This window comes from Siniperca chuatsi, linkage group LG3 (assembly GCF_020085105.1).
Source record: "Siniperca chuatsi isolate FFG_IHB_CAS linkage group LG3, ASM2008510v1, whole genome shotgun sequence".
NCBI lineage: Eukaryota > Metazoa > Chordata > Actinopteri > Centrarchiformes > Sinipercidae > Siniperca > Siniperca chuatsi.
The window spans coordinates 16,436,672-16,460,182 of record NC_058044.1 but is presented as its reverse complement, the minus strand read 5'-3'; the positions used below and the strand labels follow the sequence as shown (position 1 = coordinate 16,460,182).

The following is a 23,511-nucleotide window of genomic DNA, read 5'->3' as shown; positions in this document are numbered from 1 at the left end:
ATCGTTTGTGAAAAACTGGTAATAAGCTCATTGGCTTTAGAATTATAGAATTGTCAATTGTAAAATGTATAGACAAATTGGCTACAGTTTAGAAACTGTCCATTAAAGTAAATCCAGTAAAATGTATGGTTAAATACAGTGAGCTGTCAATAGTATGGATAAAAGAGTACAATGGTCAAATGGATGAATAAGACTAGTATAAGTAAACTATATGGAAAAACACAGTTTCTGAACACTCAGTATTTAAATATGATGCAGATGTTACTGTCTGTGATCAAATGTAATGATTGAGTTTATTACTGTCGGTTGTGAAATATTCTGATCAATACAGTTTATAAACTGTGAATGGTAATATTTGTGGACAAATACAGTTAATGAAATGTCAGTAGTACTCTGCATTGATAAATACGGATTTTTGAACTGTCTGTGGTAAAGTGAATGCATATAGGCGGGGCCTGGGTCTCTGTGTCTGGGTGCAGGGCGCAGGGCGCAGGGCGTGAGCGAGCGGCTGGTGGGCGCGCCCGCTGCGACGTTGCGGAGGCTTCAAGATGGCGGAAGCCCTGACAACTCAGGAGCAGCTGGTAAGGGTCTCTTTATGGATTTTTTTCCTCATCTCTTCATCATGTTCAGTGTGTACACATGTCACCTTCAGTTTCTTCTGAAACCGGCGATTTTTTTCATATATTGTGTCACGGTGATTGTCCCTGGGAACGATGCGGTCTAGTAAACAGCCCTGGCCCGTTCGCACCCTCCTGAGTCTACTGACTCCGGTGTGACTGACAGCAGTTAGCATGTGTGTTAGCATGATGGCGTTTGCTAGTAGTAGTAAGGATCACTTAACCGGCTGTGTATCTCGATTAATCGCTCCCTTGATAACCCAGCTTTACATGGGTCACATAGATATGTTAATATCGCTAATGTTAACAAGCTATACTTCGTTACCTATGGTTTGCCCCATACATCTGACTTCTAGTGTCTTTAACGCTATCGTTAGCCATCCCGCTGCCACATGTAACCTAGCCGCTGGCTAATGCTAATAGCTATTGTTGACTTGCAGGGAATGTCCTCGACAGCTATCTTGTTAGACACAAAAAACATGTTGGACCAAATGTGAAGGTTAAAAATGTCCAAACAGTGATTGCTTTAAGTGTTGGTTGTTATTGTGCACCATGACACAGTTAAGACAGACCAAGATCACGACTCTCATCGTTGCTATGAGCCAACTAGCTAGCAGCGTTCTGCCTATCAGATTTACGGTCGAGAATTCACAGAAGTGGTCCTCCGGTTCCTAGCATTGTTATTGCCATCACTTTCTAGTAAAGGGGGTGGGCCTGACATTGATAGCAAACCTCTAATGTCACGCAGCAATTCTGATGACAGCTTCATTTTATAGCTACTTCTTTATCTTCATCAAGCATTCACAAGGTTAACTGATGAGTAAGCTAAGTTACAGGACACACTTGTACTGCTCCCCAGATTTGCCGATGTGTTTCTTGATAGCAAACATCCCTTTCCCAGATCCAGTAACATCCATCGATTTACTGCCCTGAGGACACTCGCTGTACAAAACGTTTGTAGTTTTAGCTCGCTGCTGAAATCACCGACTTGTTGCCTTGTCTTGGATCATCCCCACCAAGGCTAGCAACCATCCTGGTGCTGATGTTCAGTTACTGGTGGTAACATACAGTATTTCCAAAGGGTGCATCCCTGACTTTGTTATAGTGCCCCAAATCCGAAAATGTTGTCCCAGCTTACTGTTGGCCCTGTAAAAACAATAATTTCATTTAAATAACAGTCACGTTGTACATAATCTTTACCATTTTTAAAGAACTTTTTATATGTTATTGTCTATTTTATTTTTATGACTTTGACTCACAGTACTTGCTTGCTGTCTTTCTTTATATTTTTCTACTTACTATGTTTATTGTATGCACCATAATACAAAAGTAAATTCCTTGTATGTGTAAACCTACTTGTAGAATGTGTAACAGAGGCTACATTCAAATCACACATTGCTTGATTAAAAAAATGTTGAATACTGAAAAAATGTACTACCAGTAAGTGAAGGCCAACTTGAGGGTATCAACAGCATTAAATTGTACGCTTTGATGTAAATATGTGTGTTTGATTTGATCCCTTGCTTCTCTTGTCTCAATTGAAATGCCAGGACCAGGTGTTGGTTCAGTTTCTCGAACATGTGTGCGTATACTTTGCGACTTCAATATGTGTCCAGTCACAGCATTGCGCTCCTTACATTCTTGGCACATTCAGACTATGTCTGAGAGTCACAAGTCCTTTTAAGTCCACATGTTGTGACTGGATAAATGACCAAATATAGATTTTCTGTGTAGGTTCATTATTGTGCTGATGACATGATTCCATACATGTATGTTAGGGTTTCCCACAGTGTTATAATGCCACATTATACCTTCAACAAAGACCGCCTCTGCTGGCGTCATTAAAATTAATATACTTCTCATTGTTGTTAATGAATTACTAGTATCTACCTATTATGAAATAAAATATTCACAATCAGGTAGAAAAGGAGCAAATGCCATATATTTAATGTGTGTATATTTTAGCCCGTCATCTAATAATAAAATTGATCATGAGACAAAATGCATCTGCATTCTTCTTTGTCTTATGAGATGGTAGATTCAAGTTTTGTATATAGCTGATGAGTATAACTGTTGTACCCATTCATAGACTTGTGCTGGTTACATAGTTTGAGGACAGACGCAGCTCACTTGGGTGAAAACAAGCTGACTGTTGTCTCCTGGCATATGAGTGCTCTCATCCACGGCATCTTCCAGGGTCACAACCTGCTGCTGCCATCTGTATCACATATTTTTGTAACTTTGGCAGGAAAAGAATGACAAAGCTGAGGGACAGACAGACTCATGCGTTTTACTAATCATATCAGTTGTCACCCCTATCTTCTCTCTGTCTTTCTTTCCTGTTGCTCTACTCCCTAAATTCCAAGCTTTTGATGTGTTTTTACCAGTTCTCCCCCTCTGCTTATTCCCCTCCTGCACAAATATTTTTTTCTGCTTTAATCTCACCTGACACACCAACACCTCACCTTTTGTCTTCCATCTCCTCTCTCACGTTTGTCCAGGCTGTGGAGGAGTTCCTGAGTGAGGTGCGTAGCAGGGAGCAGCCTCACAGCGCTGGGCTCGTCTCCCAACCTACAGCTGTAAAATTTCTTATGGCCCGCAAGTTTGACGTCTCCAGAGCCATCGACCTCTTCCAAGCATACAAGGTACAGCAGTGTGTTGATTGGTGACAAATCCGAGATGACTGTTTACTTTTTCTATTATCAACACACCACAGGGCTTAATTTGGGTCTGTCTAAGTAACAGTTTTCTATAGAAAAACCTACTGTTTAGTTCCCATACAGGAGGTGGAAACAATAATGTGAACACCCATAAGTTAAGTTAATAATGTTTTTTGATGCTGTTTGTGTAAATGCTATTTTAACTGTAAGTTAATGACTTCCCCTCCTCTCTCCTGTCTCTATCATCATGTAACCAAATTAGAACACAAGAATCAAAGAGGGCATCATCAATATCAACCCTGACGAGGAACCCCTACGCTCTGAGCTGCTCAGTGGCAAATTTACAGTCCTGGTGAGTGTTGAAGCAATTATGAGCCACATTTCACAACGTAACTGCAGCTTATCATTTCACAATTACACCCCAGGATACATGGAAAATGGTGCACATGCTTGTCATTAAAGAAGAGTTTTGTGTGTTTGTGTATGTGCACGTCAGTCTGCACATGTATGCTTGCGTTTGTGTCTGTTTATTAATGGAGATGGAATCAAATTTTTGGTTTTGACTCAAGTTTATATACTTGACTCGTATGTATGGATGGTCTGAAAATGTGTGTGTTTATAATCAGAATTTATAGCTGCCCTTTCTCACAAATCACATAGGATGGAAGCACAATGGATTTGCATTGATGTGTATAACAACCTATTAATCTTCCTAGCCTGGCCGTGATGCAAAGGGTGCTGCTCTGGCACTCTTCACTGCTCGTCTCCATCGGCCAGACGTCACCACCCACAAAGCTGTGCTGCAGGCCATTATCTATCAGCTGGACAAAGCCATAGAGAGGTGATGCCCTAACCCTTTACACACACATACATACATACATACACTCAGTTTGAGACTTTGTCTTCTAATTGCAATTATGACATTTCTTGCTACGTATTAGTAGGGTCAGGTCCCCAGATAGTGATGGCCACTTTGTTTTTTTCCCCTAGTACCTGGGTAAAAAAAGAAAAAAATTGTATAGTATTGCCTTATTTCCAAGTTTCTCTCAGGTATATTTTATAAAATGATATGTATTTGTTATGGCAAGCTTCTTTTGATCTTCCTTTTGAAAATCTTGTTAATTTCTCCCCAGTGTACAAACTCAAAGAGACGGGCTCATATTTATCTACGACATGACTAATTCCTGCTATGGCAATTTTGACTATGAGCTCTGTGTCAAGATCCTGAATTTGCTCAAGGTGAATATAAGGAACATTCTCTGTTGCACTTTGATCTGGCTGCGTTCTAGTTTTTGGTGTCTAAAATGTCTCTCTGAAATTAAAAACCCTTTTCATCCTTTTGTCTGTCTGACGTCTGTATTTCCTAGGGTGCATTTCCAGCTCGTCTAAAATGTGTCTTCATTGTGTCATCACCTCTTTGGTTTCGAGCACCTTTCGCAGTTCTCCGCCTATTTGTGCGCGAGAAGCTGAGAGAAAGGGTATGAATGCCTCTTTTCATTTGGAGTTATATCATAGTGTGTAAGTTGTTTAGTTGTCATTTGAAGTGTGTTTTCGTTCTTCTCCATTCACCAGGTGTGCACAGTGAAAGCTCATGAGTTGGCCAGTCACATCCCAGTCTCCTCCCTCCCTGAACACCTGGGTGGGACATCCCAGTATAGCCATGTGGCTTGGATCCAGTCCTGTGTGAACATACAGACAAACACTGTTGAGGGTGACACACAAGAACATGACACACACGACTGTGTGGGAAGCCTGCTGCGCTCCTACAGCTTAGAGTGCAGCAACACAAGCGCAGGCGCTACACTGTCCCACACCCATATAAACACACAGTTAGGTTCTGAGCTAGCCGTGGCTAATTCTAACTGTTACGATGATAACAATGCTAACCCACACAACCACTGCGGTGTGGTGGAGGGCAGGACTCGAGGCCCAGGACAGTACCAGCAGAGCCCACAGTCTGCTGCAAAAAGGCCGCAGGGGAACCACCAACACTGGAACGGCTCAGCAGTGAGCGCGGCCAACATGGCTGTTAGTGGCTCTAGCCCCAATGCTAACATGAACGGTCGTGGCCGCCAAGCCCCTCCCCAGTCAGACACGCCCCCTGACACACCGCTTTCCAAGAAAGGTGATGGGGATGCGGTGGACGGCGAGCCAAGAGACTCTGCCCATAGATCTCATAATGAGGGTGTAAAGGAGGAGGACGAGGACGAGGAGAATGGTGAGGAAGGGGTGCCTCCGTTGCCCCAGAAATCATTGCCTCGCCCCCCTCACCAGCCTTCCTCCCAGTCCCCGCCCCTGTCTTCATCATGGGGTCCTGACGATGAGGACTGCTGCATGGAGGTGTCTGTTCACATGCCAGAGGAGGGAGGCATGACAGTGCATGAGCTGGTGGAGCATGTGAAGAGGAGGAAGAAGAAGGGGATCTATCAGGAGTATGAGGAGATCCGCAAGGAGCCACCAGCAGGCACCTTTGACTACTCAAAGTAAGAGATTAAAAATATATTCTATCCATTGGGCTCTTCTTTTTTCAATGTGTGCTTCTGTCTCTCTGCTGTCCACTTTTTATTTTCAGTCTCTCTGTTCCAAGGAGAAGGAAAATGATGTGACCGATAATCAGCCCACTATTTAAATCAGTTACCTCATATTGTATTCAATTCTGCCTTTACAGAAAACTGTCCAATCAGATAAAGAACAGGTACAGTGATGTTCTCTGCCTGGATCAGTCACGAGTGCGACTCTGCCAGCTCTGTGACGACGAGGATGAGGTGATAATTAATTAATCAAACAGTTCTCCCTTTCTCTTGTTTTAATGATCTCTGGATTCATTTCATTCACAAATGTTCTCTGAAAGTTATTACTTTGTAGATGATTTTATGAATGTTTGCTGCTAAATTGTGACTTTGCTGCCAGTGTTGTTATATATTGCATGCATTTAGTTGAGTAATTAGTGGAGGGCACTGAGATGATCCGTAAAAGACTGTCTTCTGTATCTGATATGTGGGATTGGAAATTAGAATGCTTGGCATTATCATATATAGGGGTTTTTATGTGGTTAAAAGGAGACGCCTGTTTTTTTTGGCAACCTTGGTCTTATTTTTGTAAAATGATTACAATGTTATTGTAACTGATGATAATAATGGCTAAAACTATGACTATAAGACCAGGTTGTAAAAAGTCCTATAATGGCTTTAGAACAAATGTTGGTGTTGGCGACTTAAGGAATCTCATTCACTGAAGAAATTGAAGATTGACAGAATCTGCTGTAGGATCATAATTTATTGTATATATTAATATTTTTATGCTACTCCAGTCTACATGTTTAGCCTAAAAGTTTTATTTGTGGAACCCACTCTATTAATAGTAATGTTCAATGTCCTCCTACAGGAGGCAATTGATCCTAACACCAAGCAGTGCGTCTCACCCCTCTTCTGCTGTGTGTTTTGCAGACATCAGATTACATTAATGCCAGTTTTATGGATGGGTACAAGAGGGCCAACGCCTACATCGCAACTCAGGGTGAGCAGCAACTACGGTCCTACTCCTTATTATCGATATATAGCCCTCCATGCAATATACACTTTTTCTGCTCCAACCCCACTCAGTCCCACATAAGACCTAAGTAGGGTACATCTTGGTGTTACCATGACCTGACAAGCTTTTGTGTCCCTCAGGTCCTTTGCCAAAAACCTTTGGTGACTTCTGGCGCATGGTGTGGGAACAGATGGTACTTATCATTGTCATGACCACCAGGTGAGACTCATTTATCTCTGATAGGTCAGTTGTGTGTTAGAGATGTACAAATTGTGTTTGTATACAGAAGTGGTAGTCCCAAGTTATAACATATCCTTGATGGGCTGATGATAAGATTAAAAAGATGTGTAACTCTGTGTGTCTCAGGGTGGTGGAGCGTGGGCGTGTTAAGTGTGGTCAGTACTGGCCTCTTGAGGAGGGCAGGACTGAGCAGCATGGATACTTCTTGGTCAGGAACACACACATCCAGGTGTTTCAGGACTTCAAACTCTCCCATCTTGAACTCTACAACACACAGGTAAGTCACACCGATTGCTTATCTTCGAAGGCTTCAGAGAGATTTAAATTTCTAATTAAAGATAACTTGATATGACATTGATGACTCTAGATTGTGGGATTGCTTTTGTCAGAGGAATATCACCATTTCGTGTAATCTGACAATTATACTTGGAGTGGATATTGGCCCACATGCTCATACATGCCAGTTCAAAAGAAAGAGTCTAATATCTTGCTCTATTCTTCTATGAACCTTTGTGACCTTTCGTTAGTCTGGAGAGAGACGGGAGGTGTGTCACTACCTCTATGTCAGCTGGCCAGACTTTGGGGTGCCCAAAAGTGCTTCAGCTATGTTGGACTTCCGTGAGCATGTACTTCAGAGGAGGGAGGCTGCAGTCCAGAGCCTGGGCTCCATTTGGACGGGGCCTCCAGGGGGCCCCCCTGTGGTTGTGCACTGCAGTGCTGGCATCGGTCGCACAGGTAAACACATGTAGCATTATGGGGTTCAAATGTACTTTTAAAGCACATTTAGTGGCCACTTTATTATGGGGCTTTTTTCCTATCTTTAGGAGACGTGGCAGGGATCATTTCAATGGTCAACACTACACCTGGCATTCTATTGGTTGGGGGCTTTTGACAGGGTTATTACACAAAACATTTGAGAGCAGAGCAGAAATCTGACAGCAGACGTTTCACGAACGCAGAGAAGCAACCTGAGTGCGAGGAGAAGGGCTGGAGCTCAGGAAATCTGTGAAAGCAACAATACATCTGAGTGCAAGCACACAGTTTGAGCAGAAGCAGAGCAAATCTAGGTGCAAGCAGGGGCTGTTTGAGTGCGAGGGCCGGGTTTTAAGGGAAAGCATCACAAAATATGAATGTGAAATCAATGAGTCATGCTCTCAAATTGAAAGACCCCGCTCTTGAATAAAGTTAGGAAAAAAGCCCCATACTTTATTAGATATACCTATGTCCTTATGCAAAGACCTTGTTCCTTTGAGGTATGTGGCTTTGTCTTGGCATGCAATGTTGGTGTTGCTGTAAAACAAAAAAATTGGGCAAGACGTGTAACTTAAGTAGGCTGGGTATCATTTGAAATTTTGCAATACAAGCCAGTGCAATATCTGAGTTTTGGTACCAATACCCAAACCCAAAAAAATTTCCAAAAAAAACTTTTTTTTCATTTAACAAAACAAGCCAAAGTTCCAAAATGTTAAATGTTGTCTAAACACAAGTCAAAGAAGAACTTTGCCTAAATAAGATACAATCTAAAATTGGTAAAATAATGATTTTAAATCAGAACCTCTCTAATTAAAGAATAAGTAAAGAAGAACATTCACATTCGGTCAGTACCAAAAAAGTATCAAGGTTTGATACCCAGCCTCAGAGTATTTGAACAATATTCAAAGTGGCTTCAACATATTCTTAAATGTATTCTTTAAAAAAAAAAAGTATTCTTAAATGTGTGCCACCAAGAATTCAGGCCACTCTGATGGCAAAATGAAGTCCTTCCCAGTACTAGAGTTTTAGATTTTCCTCTGGTGTTGTGTCTGTATTGTCGAGTCTTTTTTGTAACTTTTTCTTGTGTAACTTCTCAATTTATGCTTTCCTCCATGCTCCCCGACCAGGCACGTTCTGTACACTGGACATCTGCCTGTCCCGGCTGGAGGACATTGGCACAATAGATGTCCGTCAGACGGTGCGGCGGATGCGTACACAGAGGGCTTTCAGTATCCAGACCTGGGACCAGTACTACTTCTGCTACACGGCAGTCATCGAGTATGCCCAGCGCAATGGGAAACTGAGCCCAGTGCAGTGGTCTGACTCAGACCTAGAGACTGACAGCGAGTGAGAGACACACGGAATGATTAAAAAAAAACAAAAAAAAAACGAATGGGATAGCCAACCTAAGCTGAAGTCATAGGAACTAAAGAGTGAGGAATGGCGTTTCAGAGTAGAGGAGGGAGATGACTCTTCTGCCATAAGAGAGAAGAGACAAAGGATGGAGATCTTGTTTTGGCTCTTGATGTAATGATGCAGACTCCCACAGTTGCTCTTCCTTCACATGAATGGATAGACAGAGGAGATGAAGAGCTGGAGAAAAAAATACAGGGAGTGGAGACTGTGCATTGCGTCACTGATTGAGCAAGCTCTCCTGCCCATTTCCGAGCCCCTTTTTATTTAGCAAACTACAGGGGGACTTGGCCTGCCCTGAACCTGTCTTGTTGACAAGAGAGTTATATGAGTTGTAGCATTTTTATATTGACTTGCACATGAGGAATGACAAACTTGAACTTTACCCCTTGAAACCCTCCAAACCCCAGTCTTTGTTTGTTTTTGTATTTCTTGTTCCTTTTCAACCCTGAACAAGTCTGTGATCACAGATAAAATGGGAGGGGTACGAAAAGGTGAAACTTGAAAACATATTTGTTTTGTTTTGTGTTTTTTTTTGTTTTGTTTTTTTTGGGTTTTTTTTTAAAGGGGAATGGTTATGCGTGAAGAAATGGTCGTAAGTGATAATAGAGGAGTGTGTGAGCCATTTCCGTTTGACCTTTTATTTCCGTGTCCTTTTTTCTATGGTGCATTTTCTACGTGTGTTTCATATTTGTGCATATGTAGACTAACTTTTCAAAGCCAAAGTCCTCACCCTGAATGCTTGGATGTATTCCTTACTGAGATATTATAGACTGAAGCCCATGTATATTCTTGTAACATACATTTATACGTTATTGTGCATAATAACAACCTCTAAAAGAAGAGCAAAAAAAACAGCCTTGTTTTAATATAATTGACTTAACCTTGAGAAGAAATATCTATGTAGCGAGCCAGGCTATGACAAAATATAGAAAAGGGTTCTGGTAAAACTGATATCGTATTGCAAATCTGTGTGATTTGTCAGGTCTAACATCATCTTTACTGTCGGAGCGTTCTGATTGGACGATCTTAAGTAATTTGGCCTTAACTTGATTCACTGCCTCGTCATTCTCAGACCTAAACCATACCTGAAACTGTAAACTTTTATTTCTCCTTTTGTTCTTTACCTTTTTGAATCTTACTCCCTTGATACCACAACTGTTGTGTTTGATTCTCGAGGCATATTCTGCCTCAGATAATTGTGCCTTCAAGTTTTCCTTAGCTTAACGTCTTGCTAGTGTAGTAATAACACCCAAACTAGTGCACTAGTACATATTGACTATGTGTCACACAGGACACCCACATTTTGCCTATAGTCCTGTACATAGTACACTACTTACGAATAACATGAAAGTAGTGAGTAACCTGGGACTAAGCTCTGGTTTGAGACATGGCTATTCTTTTTATCATTTGACCTCAGGGGGTAATTCTAGTGTTTTTTGCCTAGTGTCAAAGATCCATTTCTGGGTTTGCCTCTGGTAAATTATCATTTAAGAAAAAACTATATCAACTTTATTTTGTATTTTTTACTGTATTGTATCCTACTATATTTATGTCTTTGTAAAACTTCTACATATTGAAATCAGTGAATGTTGGTACGATGCTATAAAGAAAACAAACCAGTTGTTGCATTTGATAAGCTGAACAAATCCGATGGGAAGTGAAATATATTTTTTGTTGTTCACAATGAAATTATGGTGGAAAATATCACTTGCCATTGTATTTTCAGAACTGACTTCTGTAAATTGTGATTGTTCAATTCTAGGACAATAGGGGGGTTGGGTGAAGCTAACCATTATGTTTTTAGAGAGCTTATTGTTAAACTCTTTAGTAACAATTACATTAACTTCTTACTGTTTGGTACCCAATGCCAAGGACAAAGCAAAAAAAGAGCTATCAAGAAAAAAAAAAAGACAAGTGGCTGCCATTTCTGTTCACAAAATCCCAGCTTGTTGTCTATGAGTAAAAATATAATTAGAATAGGTTAAGGTTTATCAGCATGGAAAGCGAGCCTTGAATGTTTTCGGGGTAATGGTGTACGAGCAATTTAGTCAAGACAGACATGGATGTTGTTGGTGAATGTGGACCCTTCATCCCTCAATGCCAAAGGCCCAGGCTCACCCTAAAGATTTTTTTCCTATCACAAATCCACAGCCTATTAGCATGGACCTACCAGTACAGCCTTGCATCCATGGACACAGACTCGGGAGCACCTTGGGAACAGTATTATAGATTATGTATAGCCACAAAATGGGAGATTGTATGTAAAAGAGTCTTGGTCCCCATGCTACTTTTTATTTGTTGTATGAGAAACAGAGAATGCAATGTGCATTTGTCATTGGTGTTCATTAATGTTTCTTTCTGTGTTTTAAGTTCTCGTGACTGAATTACAGCCTTTTACATGCTGTCAGCTCGGCTGTCCCATTAAAGCAATGGTATTACTATCTTGAATGAGTACAAAGCTAATGTGACCTCTTCTTGACTGGATTGAGTGGTGCATAGATTAAATGTGCAGCATGAACATGTACGCCATGTTTTCAGTTCTGTGGGAATCATGAAATTCTTTTCACATACAGTAGATGGGGGTGATGATAACTTTTGGGACCTCATCGACTATCAACTAAAGCAGCCATGTTTAGGTTTGTGTCAGTAGACTATGGTCTGTGCTGCACTAAAGTACAAATTTGAGGTACTTGTTTTTCACTTGAGTATTTTCATTTGATGCCACTTCATACCTACACTCCACTACATTTAAGAGGGAAATATAGTAGTTTTTACTCCACAATATTATTTACCAGCTATTAGTTACTACTTACTTTACAAATGAATAGTTTACATACGAAACATCTGATGAGATTATAAAATATGAGGCATTATTATACATCAAACTCCTCACCCATATATAGAAAAGTTAAAATTAGATCCACCTCAACCAACTAAAACAGCGCAATGCTACTTAGCCCACATTTCCTGGTATTTGGAAACAATGGCTGCTTGACTTCAGACAGGAAAAGTAAAAAGCTTCTTTTAGTCGTAGACCGTCAATTTTACCAGCTGAAATGACAACTGTGGTTATTAGATTTTATTAGCTGTAGCTAGCTAGCTAATAAACATTGACTTTGTGAGTTTGTTGTAATCTCCATCTCCAGATAACTTTTTAATGTTACAGCTGACTAATGAAAATAAACCTGAAAAGGGTACTTGAATATGAATTTGATGGCTACATACACAATACCATGCTAATTCAGTGCCACGCAATGATGCAAAAACCAAAGGCTGAAGCGAAGAGGTCCTTGAAGACTATGATCCATCCATGTAGAAATGAAGAAGCAGCACTGTTCTTGTTTTGCAGGACAGAAGTTAGCTGTAGTATTACAGGTCAGTAGTATAAGAATTTTCTTGATTATTATCAGAAGTTTTATTTCATATTTCTCATATTGCTGTCACCATGAAAAAAAAAAGGGTAACGCTTATGTTACCTTTATTTTGTACATACAGGGCATCAAGGACCATGATGGAAATGAATCTTGGACTTTATTGTATCACTCTTCACATTTTGTAGAGGTATGTGACTTAAAGGATAGGTTCACCTTTTTTCAAGTCTGTCTTAAAACAATAGGCAGGTGCCCATGTGAACATTGAAACAGGTTTTGCTTGCTGTAATCATTCCCCCCGTTCATACTGGCCATTGAGAGATCCTTTCCTAATGCACTTACAAGGTAAGGGTCCTTATTTTGTGTAAAAAAATATATTCAAAAGTTTATCTGAAGTTAATATGAGGTTTCAGCAGTCTGAGTTAGACACATCCGCAATCCAAGATTGACACTTGATTTGACCAACTCTGACTGCTGAAACCTCATATCAACTTCAGATAAACTTTTGAATATAGTTTAACACAGAATGAGGACTGTGGATATTGTCCCCCATCACTTAAATTGTTTCAATTTACATGCAATATGGGCACCTGACTATTGTTTAAAGATGGAAAAATTGTGACCCTATCCTTTAATGTGTGTTGAATTCATAAGATTCCTGCCAGCAACAACTGGCACAGCAGTACATTTCCACCTTTATTCCCCAGCAGCACACATGTTGCTTTGGGATATAAATTTACTATTAGCTATTTAAGTTCAGTTTTATGAATTGTATTTTGCTTTTCACGTTTCAGATTGTTTTTTTCAACATTTTGAAATCTTAATACCCTACAATGGAGGATTGAGACAACAATCAATATCATGTAAACATCAAACCATTAAATATTGTCTGTAACATATGTAATAATACAACAAACAACAGCTAACTACCAGAAGTTATACACCCTTTATTAAGTATAAATATACAAGTACATCACCAAATGGGACCAGTCCAGTTTAAAGTTACACTGAGAATGAAAACACTCTCTAAACCTACACATAGTAAAAATCTTACAAAAGTATGTGTTTGTGTGTGTGTTGTCATGAGATTAAGATAGTTTAAATTTATTCTTCATCCAGATTTAACAGGATCTCACTCTAACTCAGTATTCAGACGGTGGTGGTGTATGTGGCCGTGTTCACAAAATAGAAGAAAGCAGCTGATTACCCAGTCAGTTAGTCTGTTGAAGACTGAGTGACTGAATATTAAACCATGCTCTACATTCCCACATACTGAGGCACTCTCCAAACAGAGATAGGTGGCATTTTCACAGTGCTGTTTTTTCAGATTGAATTGTTTAACCTTCCTGAGGCAGCATCACCTGTGGATGTGATTCTTTTGAAATGCGTCGGGATATGTTTTCTGGGCATGGGAGCAGGAGGTGCAGCAGACACTTCTGTAGTAAGGGTAAATGCAGAGTCGGGCTTGAACCACCACCATACAGTTATGATACTGGTCGCTACATGATGGATCTGTGAAGGAAAAGAGGAACAAGCTAGAGAAACAATGGGAGAAGCAAAGCAAATTTCATTCTTCCATTCAGTGTTATTCACTACACTCTTCTGTTTGGAGCCAGTAGTAGGCTGGTCACACCATGTCTTGGCTGATAGTGTTGGTGCTGATTCACCGAGTCTCCAAGTCAGTTCCTAAGCCCTCAATGGTTAATACAGAGTCCAAGTTACCAAAGTCACACTGAATCAGTCTTATGGCCTCAGAACTCAAGTCACAATCAAAGTCCAAGTAATCAATTTATAACAAATTACATGAAACATAAAAATTTACATTGTCATAATAAAAGCTAGATATTGGTAACTCATCTGTGAAATACATGTCTTTTGAACTATAAAAGAAAAACAAATAAGCAGATTTGAATAGGGACTCCATGGCTATTTTTAAGAATGTAAACCCATGAATCTACTATCGTTTTCACTTCCACATAATGACATAATCCAGTGAGTGGATTTCAAGTCCAAATCCAGGTCTGAAGATTCAGTACTGTAGTTGTTTTGAGAGTATGAAGGTATTTTCCTGCTAAAATTAATTGAAGATTTGATTTGTATACTCAAAAACTGAAAATGTGTATTTAATGATAGGAAAATTAAGAATGGGTTGTACATTTTTTCATTTTACATGAAAAAAAAAATGACGTGTCAATTTTCTCTGCAGACTTCAGTAACCATTTTGAATAAAAAAAACAAAAAGCAAATTTGTAAGGAAGGATTTGCCAGTGTGTGATCTCACACAGACACAGCTCAATGTTGTGTGTTTGGGCTGGATAGTAAAATGGACAAATGCCATATTATACATTCTATACCACACCCTCCATCACCATCCTGCATGCTTATACAGTAGCCAGGTTTTAATAGTGGTGCATCCATTAACCAAAACAATGCAGAACATGCTGTCAAATGAAAGCCTAATTAATAGTTAAAAGAAGACAGTCCAATTAGATTAGAGGTTATTAAATACGCGCTTACAAATCCTATATATATATATTTTTAAATGCTTTCACGAGTACAAGACTAACTTTAAAAAAATAAATTTGGTCACACTTGCCTGCACTTTTGTACCACTGCCATATTTCATTGTGTTTACGACCCATTCTTCATGTTCACAAGTCATTAAATACACCAGAACAATGATTAACCACTGTTTAATTGAAGCATTTTAAACATATAAACCGAATGTTCTTGCGCATGTCTTTTTACGCATTAATAAGTCACTTATCAATCTTTTTGAGACTGGTTTTTGAAAACATGCTTAATTCTGGCAGGGAGTTTTCCTCATACATGAGTCATCAAAAAAACTTGATCTGTCTCCCCTGTTTTCCTACAACCCCTCAATTCTTCCAGGTTGAGACAGTGAGCCCCAGATGAACATCTTCACCATATTAAGTTTTTCAACAATGACAGCATCACAGAGAAATCTCAGTCCAACTGCACTTAGTGGATTCACAGTGTGCAATGGCTCTGCGGTAGTACAACACTGCTCAGCAGACTTACTTATCTCAGCTAAACAAGGTTGTTTGTTGCATTCTTCTCGGCCCTCTGGGGTCAAACTGGGGTCACAACTGTCGCTTGGGACAATGTTGTCGGCAAGACAACGCACCTCTCGCACACGGTAGCCACCATTGCAGGAGCGTGAACACTGACGTGATAGAAAGAGAGAGCAGAGGCACAAATGAAAGTTACACAGACAAAATATATGATGTAATTTGAGGACTGAATGTGAACACGACTTAGTTGTCACAACTCATCCCATACTTTTGAACTCCTTCTAAAATACCAATGCAGTCATCTTTAAAGGATCAATTAACGCAAATTACAAAAAACCCAAAAAATATTTTCTCACGCATCTCTAGTGGTATTTGGCCATGCGAATACTTTCAGTTTTATGTGCTGAGAATTTGAGATATCTACCTCTAAAACAACACAATGGAGGTGAATAGAATTTCATTTCTGGTGTTCAAAGCAATGAAAGATGACATTCATAAGTCTCAACAGCAAACTGTCTTCCCAAAAACAATGTCCTGGTTACTCTTGATAACCCACAGACATTGCTGAGCACAGGTTTCACTACCTTCTAGAGAAGAAATAGTCCCAATGAAACTGTTCAGATCATGATCTGTCGATTAGATGATCTGATATATTATGATTTGACAAAACACTCCCAACTCAAGGTCCACTACTACTCTTTTTCCACTGACTGATTTCTTTATGTGTCAGATACTATATGAGGGGTTAATAGTTGCATGGTATAAGGACAGGCTTTTGGACACTTACCACACTCCACTCTGTGATATACCACTGGACACCACATGGCTTTAGTCTGCAGGGCTGAGCTGTGATTGGCTGAGAGAGACTGGAACATTTGGCTTGTTCAACAACCTCCATATGACCATTGTTGTTGAAAATACAAGCCACACTCCGGGTCTGTGTGCCATTCCCGCACTCGGCAGAACACTTTACACACACACACACACACACACACACACACGTAAGGTGAAACTTCAAATGGATGATGTTTTTAGTGTGCATGTGTGTTTGTGTAGATGTAAATTACCTGACTCCAGGGTCCAGTGTACCACTCCAGGCGGTTCTGGCAGAGCCCTGAGTCACACAATGTCACTTCTGGTGGGCGTTCCCCTTCGCAGCTGTCCAATGGGAGATCGGTCACATGATCTATCAGGCAAACTGTCATCCGGGTTCGATTGCCTCGACCACACTCTGCAGAGCACTGAGGAATATCACACACACACACACTCTTAATCAGTGCCTCTTCGAGATTTTAATATAATTAAGTTCTTCAAGATTTTAATTATGTTGTGTCACATTCTTGTCCCACACACATCCACACAAACACACACTTCTGTATTACCCGTTGGCTCCAGAGGGAGGTGAACCAGCTACGTGCACAGGCTCCCATGTCACAGTTCTGTAGTGTGTCTGGCTTGAGGTTCATGTTGCACTCCTCATCCTCCTCTACATCACCCTGGTTGCTCACACACACCACCTCCCTGCTGCGCTGGCCCACCCCACATGGCACTGAACACTGAGGTACAGAAGGTTGGAGAGAGAGTTGGGGGGAACAGAGAGGTAAATGTTTTTTTTTCTTATGACAATGTACATGTTCATTGTTTTCAATAATTCCGAGTGTAATTTTGCTTCAGTTTAACTACGGCAATAATGGTTGCATTGGTGTCTGTGTGTGTGTTCTCACCGGGCTCCACTCAGATCGTATCTCCCACTGGCTGCAAATCTTCAGCTGACATGTAGACTTAGTCACCGGCCTATCAGGCGTCCCACACAACTCTGGTGCCACGGTAACTGAGGTCTCAGTCCCATTGGCATGAGCGTGAGTGACCTGGCGGCAGATGACCTGACGGTGCTGAGTGCCGGGTCCACACCTCCTGCTGCACTCTGACCACTCCCCCACGTCCCAGCTGTCAGCCAATCACAGAGGACAAAGAAAGGCTTAGAGGAAATAAAGAGCAGCTCGCAATCCATCACAAAAGATGTGGTTACATATTGAGACATGAGTTTAGCAATGACCTTTCTCAAGCAGAGTTTGTCTCAGCTCTATGTCTTCATTTTGACCACAGTTATTGTGTGTGGTCAGTTGACCCTGGTCTACAAGGGGCATTATAAAGCCTGCAGTTTCCCCCAAAAGATCATAAAACAGACAAGCAAAATAAGCCAATTTGTGCTGCACAAGTTTAGATGTTTCTCCTCATTCTATTACAACAGAAGTTACGGTTTTGCAATCCTCTGCTGTTGCGCTCCCAGTAGAAACATATATATTTCAGACTGACAGCTGTCATGGATCACTTACACTGCGGGCGAAATATCTGACAGACCCACAACCAAACGCCCTGCTACATCTTGGCGATGGTAAGATCTAGAGGTATTTACCACAAGACATGAAAACCAAAGCCACACCAAAGTGACTCAGTGTGATTGACTGTGACTGAGTGATGAAGGCTTCACTCTGAGAGTCACAGCACCATGTGGAACTAATACAGTGTACATGTATGTGTGTCTTATTCTGTGTATGTGTCATGACTAATGTATGGGACATCAGGTGTGTGTGTGTGTGTGTGTGTGTGTGTGTGTGTGTGTGTGTGTGTGTGTGTGTGTGTGTGTGTGTGTGTTGCTCACTATGCAGGACAGGACTGGATGTTGCAGTCTTCTTCCCGGTTTGTTGGTTCAAGGGCAGGGTCACAGAGGTCAGCAGGAACAGTCGCCTGGGAATCTTTCTCAACACACTCCCAGAGTACCTGATGCCTGCCTGGCAAGTGCACAGACACACACACACACACACACACACACACACACACACACACACACACACACACACACACACACACACACAGAAAAAAGACTAAGCAAGTGAATGTGTGATTTCATCCATAGTAATGATGTACGAGTCCAATGTATTTTGCCAGCAATCTCAGCCCTTTGGGTGTGTGACAGCTACTGTTAATAGTTACAGCTTTCAGTTACATTTGTGTTTGTCATCTTTGATTTTGTAACATCTTATTATTATTTACATGTTTCCTTGCTGCAATGTAGAATATGCACACCCCAATGGTCTCAGGCCTTTTTGCATTGGCAAGATTTAAAGTAAGGGTGCCTGCACACTAAATGTATGCCCCAAATCTTTATTTAGCACAAATAAAAAAGTGCTACATAAACAAATATGCTAAATAAACATTTGGCAAGCATAAATTCGATTTGCGGTCACCCTTTCTTTGAATTACATGTGTTTTCTCACCAGTGCCACAGGTCGTGCTGCACTCTGTGCGCCCACTCTTTGTCCAGGTGTAGGTGGGCCGAGGGTCAGAGTTCACGCTGGGGTCAGAGGGAACCTGGTTAGGGTGGGGTTTCTCTTTGATGATGTCATTGTTGGTGAAGTCACCTTGGTGGACCTCCTCACTTGAGTGGGATGGGCCTACTGATAAAAGTAATAGGGTGAAATGAAGCCTAAAATATAATAATGTAATATAATAATAAAAACAATCAGTAGGATGGCTCCAGCTCATTCAAAATGCAGTAGCCCTTACACATACACGAATATTTGAACATATTACTTCGGTACTGAAATCCCTTAATCGGCTCCCGGTACAATACAGAATCCTGCTAAAAGTCTATAAAGCATTTAATAGTTTGGCTCCTCAGTACATTTCTGACTTGCTCATTGATTATAACCCAATCAGGCCTCTCAGATCATCGGGTGGATTCTTCTAGCTATACCCAGAATTAGATGCAGGTCTGGTGAGGGTGCATTCAGTTACTGTGGTTCTGCTCTCTGAAACAAGCTGCCTGCTGACTTGAGGTCCATCACAACTGTGATTCAAAAGCAAACTCAAAACTGTCGTATTCTCCCAGGCTTATGGTTAATTACTGTGTGTATGTGTGTGTGTGAACTCGTATAGTAGCACTTGTTTCTTGTACAGTTGGTGCGGCTTTGTGGCAGGGATATGTTGGGTGTATGCTTTATTGATTCAGTTTCTGCATTTTACTCATTCTTATGTTCTTATATTTATGTTGCTTTGTTCTCATGTTTATGCCTGTATTTTTATATTATGTTTTTCAATGTAAAGCATATTGAGTTTACTTTTAATGAAATGTGCTGTGTAAATAAAATTACCATTGCTAATGTTAAAGGCCCTGCACATCTCTGGTACACCCACACAGGCGATTTCACTAATTTTTGGCTCATTAGACCTTCTTCTCAGGTCTCTGTGTGTACAGACACCTCCCTCACTCTCTTGTTTGCTTTGTTTCACCTGTTTGGGTGTGATAAATTACACCTTTCATCATTCTTACACATGTGTCCAAAATCATTCCCTCTTTTTTTTAATCATTTTCCCCTATAATACACACTCAATTGTTTACTCTATAGTGAACAGCAAAGTTACATTTTGGACACTTATAAATCATCATCATTTGGCGTCATCACTAACATGCCTAGTGGCGCATGGCAGTAATTTTCACATCTATCAAATGTGACTCATTGCATTGTGGATTGTTATCAAAAAGTAGTGTATATGCCATGGACAAAAAAATTTTTTCATTCTACTGTAGGAATTCTTGAGGGCACTATATATTTGATAAATAACTCAAAATTCAGACCCTCAGATAAAATGAGAGAAAGTAAATAAAGTGCACTATACAGTAAATACTGTAAGGAGTAATTTTGGACATGGCCATGGTGTCTGGTGACCTCCAGTTCCAGCTTCACCCACCTTCAACCTGAGTAGGGGTCTAATCAGCTGCAATAATTATTAACACCTGTGGGGATGTGCAGGGCCTTTAAGAATATTTGTTGTTTTTTGAGATCTCTGGTATTTAATAATTATCTTTCGGCATCAACTGACACAAATCAAGCAATTTCTTTAATCTCTTTAATGAAGGTTAAATATTAGGCAATGAAATTAAATCTGGCCCAAGTGACCGATTATTGTCTCAGTGTGTGGTAAAGTGATGCTGTCATTGCCAGAACTAAGTTTGGCTGCCTGCCTGTATCAAATGTTATCAAAATTCTAATTAAATTTTCAAAAGGATAATTTTGCTGAAAATGATACATATTGGCGTTACCATGACCCTGCAGTGAAATCTGAACTGAACACACACACACACGCATGCAATGTACTGTACATGCAGACACAAACAGAGGCATCTGTTATGTGTTATGCTCCCTGAGGGCAAACCAGAATATTTTGTATGAGAAAATGGCACTGTGATCATTTAGGATCACTCTAATATAGCTTTAAGTGTGTGTTTGTGTGTTTATGCACTCACCAAGGGGCAGAATATCAGAAGGTGCATCTGGCTCAGGAGTGGGGTGTGTGTTTTGTAAAGGCACACTGTATTCATAGTATACACTGGGACCTGGTTGCTGGTAGATCAACTGTGGGAAAAGAGAGAGAGAGAGAGATGAGGGTTATATGGTATATGATGACATGTAGTATTGTAGTGTGTGCATTTGAATAAGAGGCATGGGAAGGATGCTTCTCCCATTGTGTGTGCCAGTTTGCATCTCACATAAACATGCAGGTCCTCAGTCAGAGGCCCAGGTGCAGTGATGGACTCTCCATTGCGAGAGCGGATTTCATTGGGTCGTTGGTACGTCAGCTGTGTTCCCACAGCAGTGAAGATCCCCGGCCTGTCAATCACCCAGTTGCCATTGATGATGGAGACACCACCTTGGGTCTGCAGAGCTGGAGGAAAACCCCATGTTCATCCATCACTCTGGTGTTTGTCAAAGTATTTCTGCTGTTAGATATGTGTGAGTGTGCATGTGTACCCAGATAGTTTCGGCTCTTTCTCGTCTCCCGTATGCTGATGTTGCGTGCTCCTGCAGGAATCTCTGCAATCTTATGGTAGCCAACGCGGAGGAAAATCCGAGAGAAATTCCCCTTCACCACCTGAAACCCCTGCCAACACACACATTCACACACTTTTATGCACACAAACTAACAAGTACAAACACTATATGTGCCCACGCGCGTACATCTGCAGACTCTCTGCATGATCTCTGCACCATGGTTTCACCATCACAGGCATGTGTTTCAACAGTATAATCATAAATTTGGCTGGATCACATTGCTGCTCTTTTTCTCTCGTTTTCATTCGTTCATACTGCCCTCCGACTCACTCCCTCTCTCTCTTATGCTGGAAAGCCCACAGTTCACTCAGTCCAGTACAACAGTTGGTTTGAGTTGGGGAACCTTTCTGGTCTTCCTCTCCACTCCTCCTCTGCGCAGATCTCTATTTTGCAAGTTTAGAGTTTGCTTCTGTTATTTTCATGTCATGTCTATTGTAATGGGCCCCTCTGGTTCTTCCCTTTTGATGCTTTATTCACAATCTGATATAGCTTGACCTGTTATTAGTTAGCCTGAGTGACAAAGACAGAGATTATTCAAAACAAACCAGTGGTCTTGATGTAGTTCTATTTAAGTTGTAGTGTGCATAAGAACAACAAACTCCAATAAGCTGCAATAAGTTAAGGTACAGTGATGGTTTCTGTCATAAATTACAAGCTAAGGGTATAACTCAGCAAAGCAAAGTATGTCTTTTACACAAATTAATAACTAACACAGCTGTTAAAAAGCTTGCATAAACGATTAAATTACAACTTTAAACATGCATGTAGCTATATATGAATGACATTTATACTTTTTTGACCATTTGGATGTCTTACCTCCAGAGGGGGTGGGCTGGCTTTGGTATCCCAGGGAAGAGCACCTGAGGGTAGGTAGAGAAGACAGATGAGGTGGAGGAGAGCCAGAGCTCGACCCTGCCGCAGGGAGCTGAGCTGCTGCCACAATCCAGCCATGGAGAGACTGAGGGAGGAGGACACTCACATACACACACACATGTTTAATGGGGGAGTGTGTGTTTGTGAGGTAGGATTGGCTTGAGGGGTGGGAGGGAAAACACACAAAGTTTGGGAGGGATGTAAAGAGAAATGTTGAGAGAAAGTGTTTGGAAATTGTAGACACATTTTTATTGTTTTAAGTTGAGGTCACACCCATTTTGCACCTCAGTATGAATGTTGTGACAGCTCATGACGTGCGTATGTGGCACGAGGACAGGCTCCTGTAGTGTATCATAAAGCTTATCCAAAACCAATATCTCTCTGTGTGAGTCGTCATGCAATATTGTGAGGCTTTGGACACACATCACTCTTGATCTTGCTCTGACTTCTCCACCCACTTCTTGTTTTCACTTTATAAAGCTTTTCTTGTTCTGAGTTATTCCTTCTGTTTTTTTTTTTTCATTTCACTGATGATGGAAAAAATGAAGGATGAAAAATCTAAATTAAAAATACCACAGTAAGAATGCACTGTATTGAGGATAATAGAAAAAATATGTTAAATCTGTTCACAGCTTATCACTTTCTCTCTCTTGTCTCTCTCTGTACTGAACACAACACATGTAAAATGCAGTTGTGCTCTATAGTGATTCAATATCCCTTCATCAGTGATTCACACCCAAACGATGCCAACTTTTTAGTGACTCAGTTCATCACTATACCATGTCAGGGAATAATTAGATCGATTCAGAAATGACTGTAAATCCACTGGCCAGGAATCAAAACCCCACAGTGACACACTCCCAAAGTCTTCATCTGGAGAGGTTATATGGTAATATTTGCATGGACATAAATGAGTTGGAGAAGTTCAAACACATATGGGTGCAATATATTCCCCTGGCTGGATGTTTTAGTTCTGGGCAGAGGACTGTTTTAGCCCTCTAAACACACAATGTAGGGTAGCTTGCCTGGCTCTTTAACTTTCCACTGTTTTGTGTTGGGGAGTGAAGAGAGTTGTAAATATCCAAAACTACTTTAAATGCCGACTGTAACTTAATGTCGCA

The 23,511-nt window shown here is 40.7% G+C and overlaps 2 protein-coding genes across 3 annotated transcripts; one reads left to right on the top strand and one right to left on the bottom strand.

Moving 5' to 3' along the window:
* The first annotated feature begins 440 nt into the window (after positions 1-440).
* Positions 441-11,741, top strand: ptpn9b (protein tyrosine phosphatase non-receptor type 9b). The gene is made up of 13 exons (XM_044189775.1): positions 441-581; positions 3,119-3,262; positions 3,540-3,629; positions 3,994-4,118; positions 4,411-4,516; positions 4,645-4,755; positions 4,850-5,760; positions 5,946-6,042; positions 6,724-6,793; positions 6,949-7,027; positions 7,175-7,325; positions 7,576-7,783; positions 8,929-11,741. The coding sequence occupies exons 1-13, from the start codon at positions 549-551 to the stop codon at positions 9,150-9,152; spliced, it is 2,349 nt and encodes a 782-aa protein (XP_044045710.1). The 5' UTR covers positions 441-548; the 3' UTR covers positions 9,153-11,741.
* A 1,332-nt stretch (positions 11,742-13,073) lies between these two features.
* Positions 13,074-22,508, bottom strand: adamtsl7 (ADAMTS-like 7). 2 transcript variants are annotated; one of them, XM_044189777.1, is made up of 12 exons: positions 22,334-22,508; positions 21,437-21,566; positions 21,175-21,350; positions 20,932-21,040; positions 18,902-19,081; positions 18,286-18,415; positions 17,348-17,570; positions 17,006-17,179; positions 16,691-16,864; positions 16,411-16,590; positions 15,631-15,775; positions 13,074-14,100 (listed from the first exon to the last, which is right to left on the bottom strand). In XM_044189777.1, exons 1-12 carry the CDS (start codon positions 22,466-22,468, stop codon positions 13,946-13,948), a joined length of 1,911 nt encoding a protein of 636 aa, XP_044045712.1. In that variant the 5' UTR covers positions 22,469-22,508; the 3' UTR covers positions 13,074-13,945. The 2 variants fall into 2 exon arrangements, with proteins under 2 accessions (XP_044045712.1, XP_044045713.1); XM_044189778.1 differs by having other exon boundaries at positions 18,902-19,078.
* Positions 22,509-23,511: the final 1,003 nt, after the last annotated feature.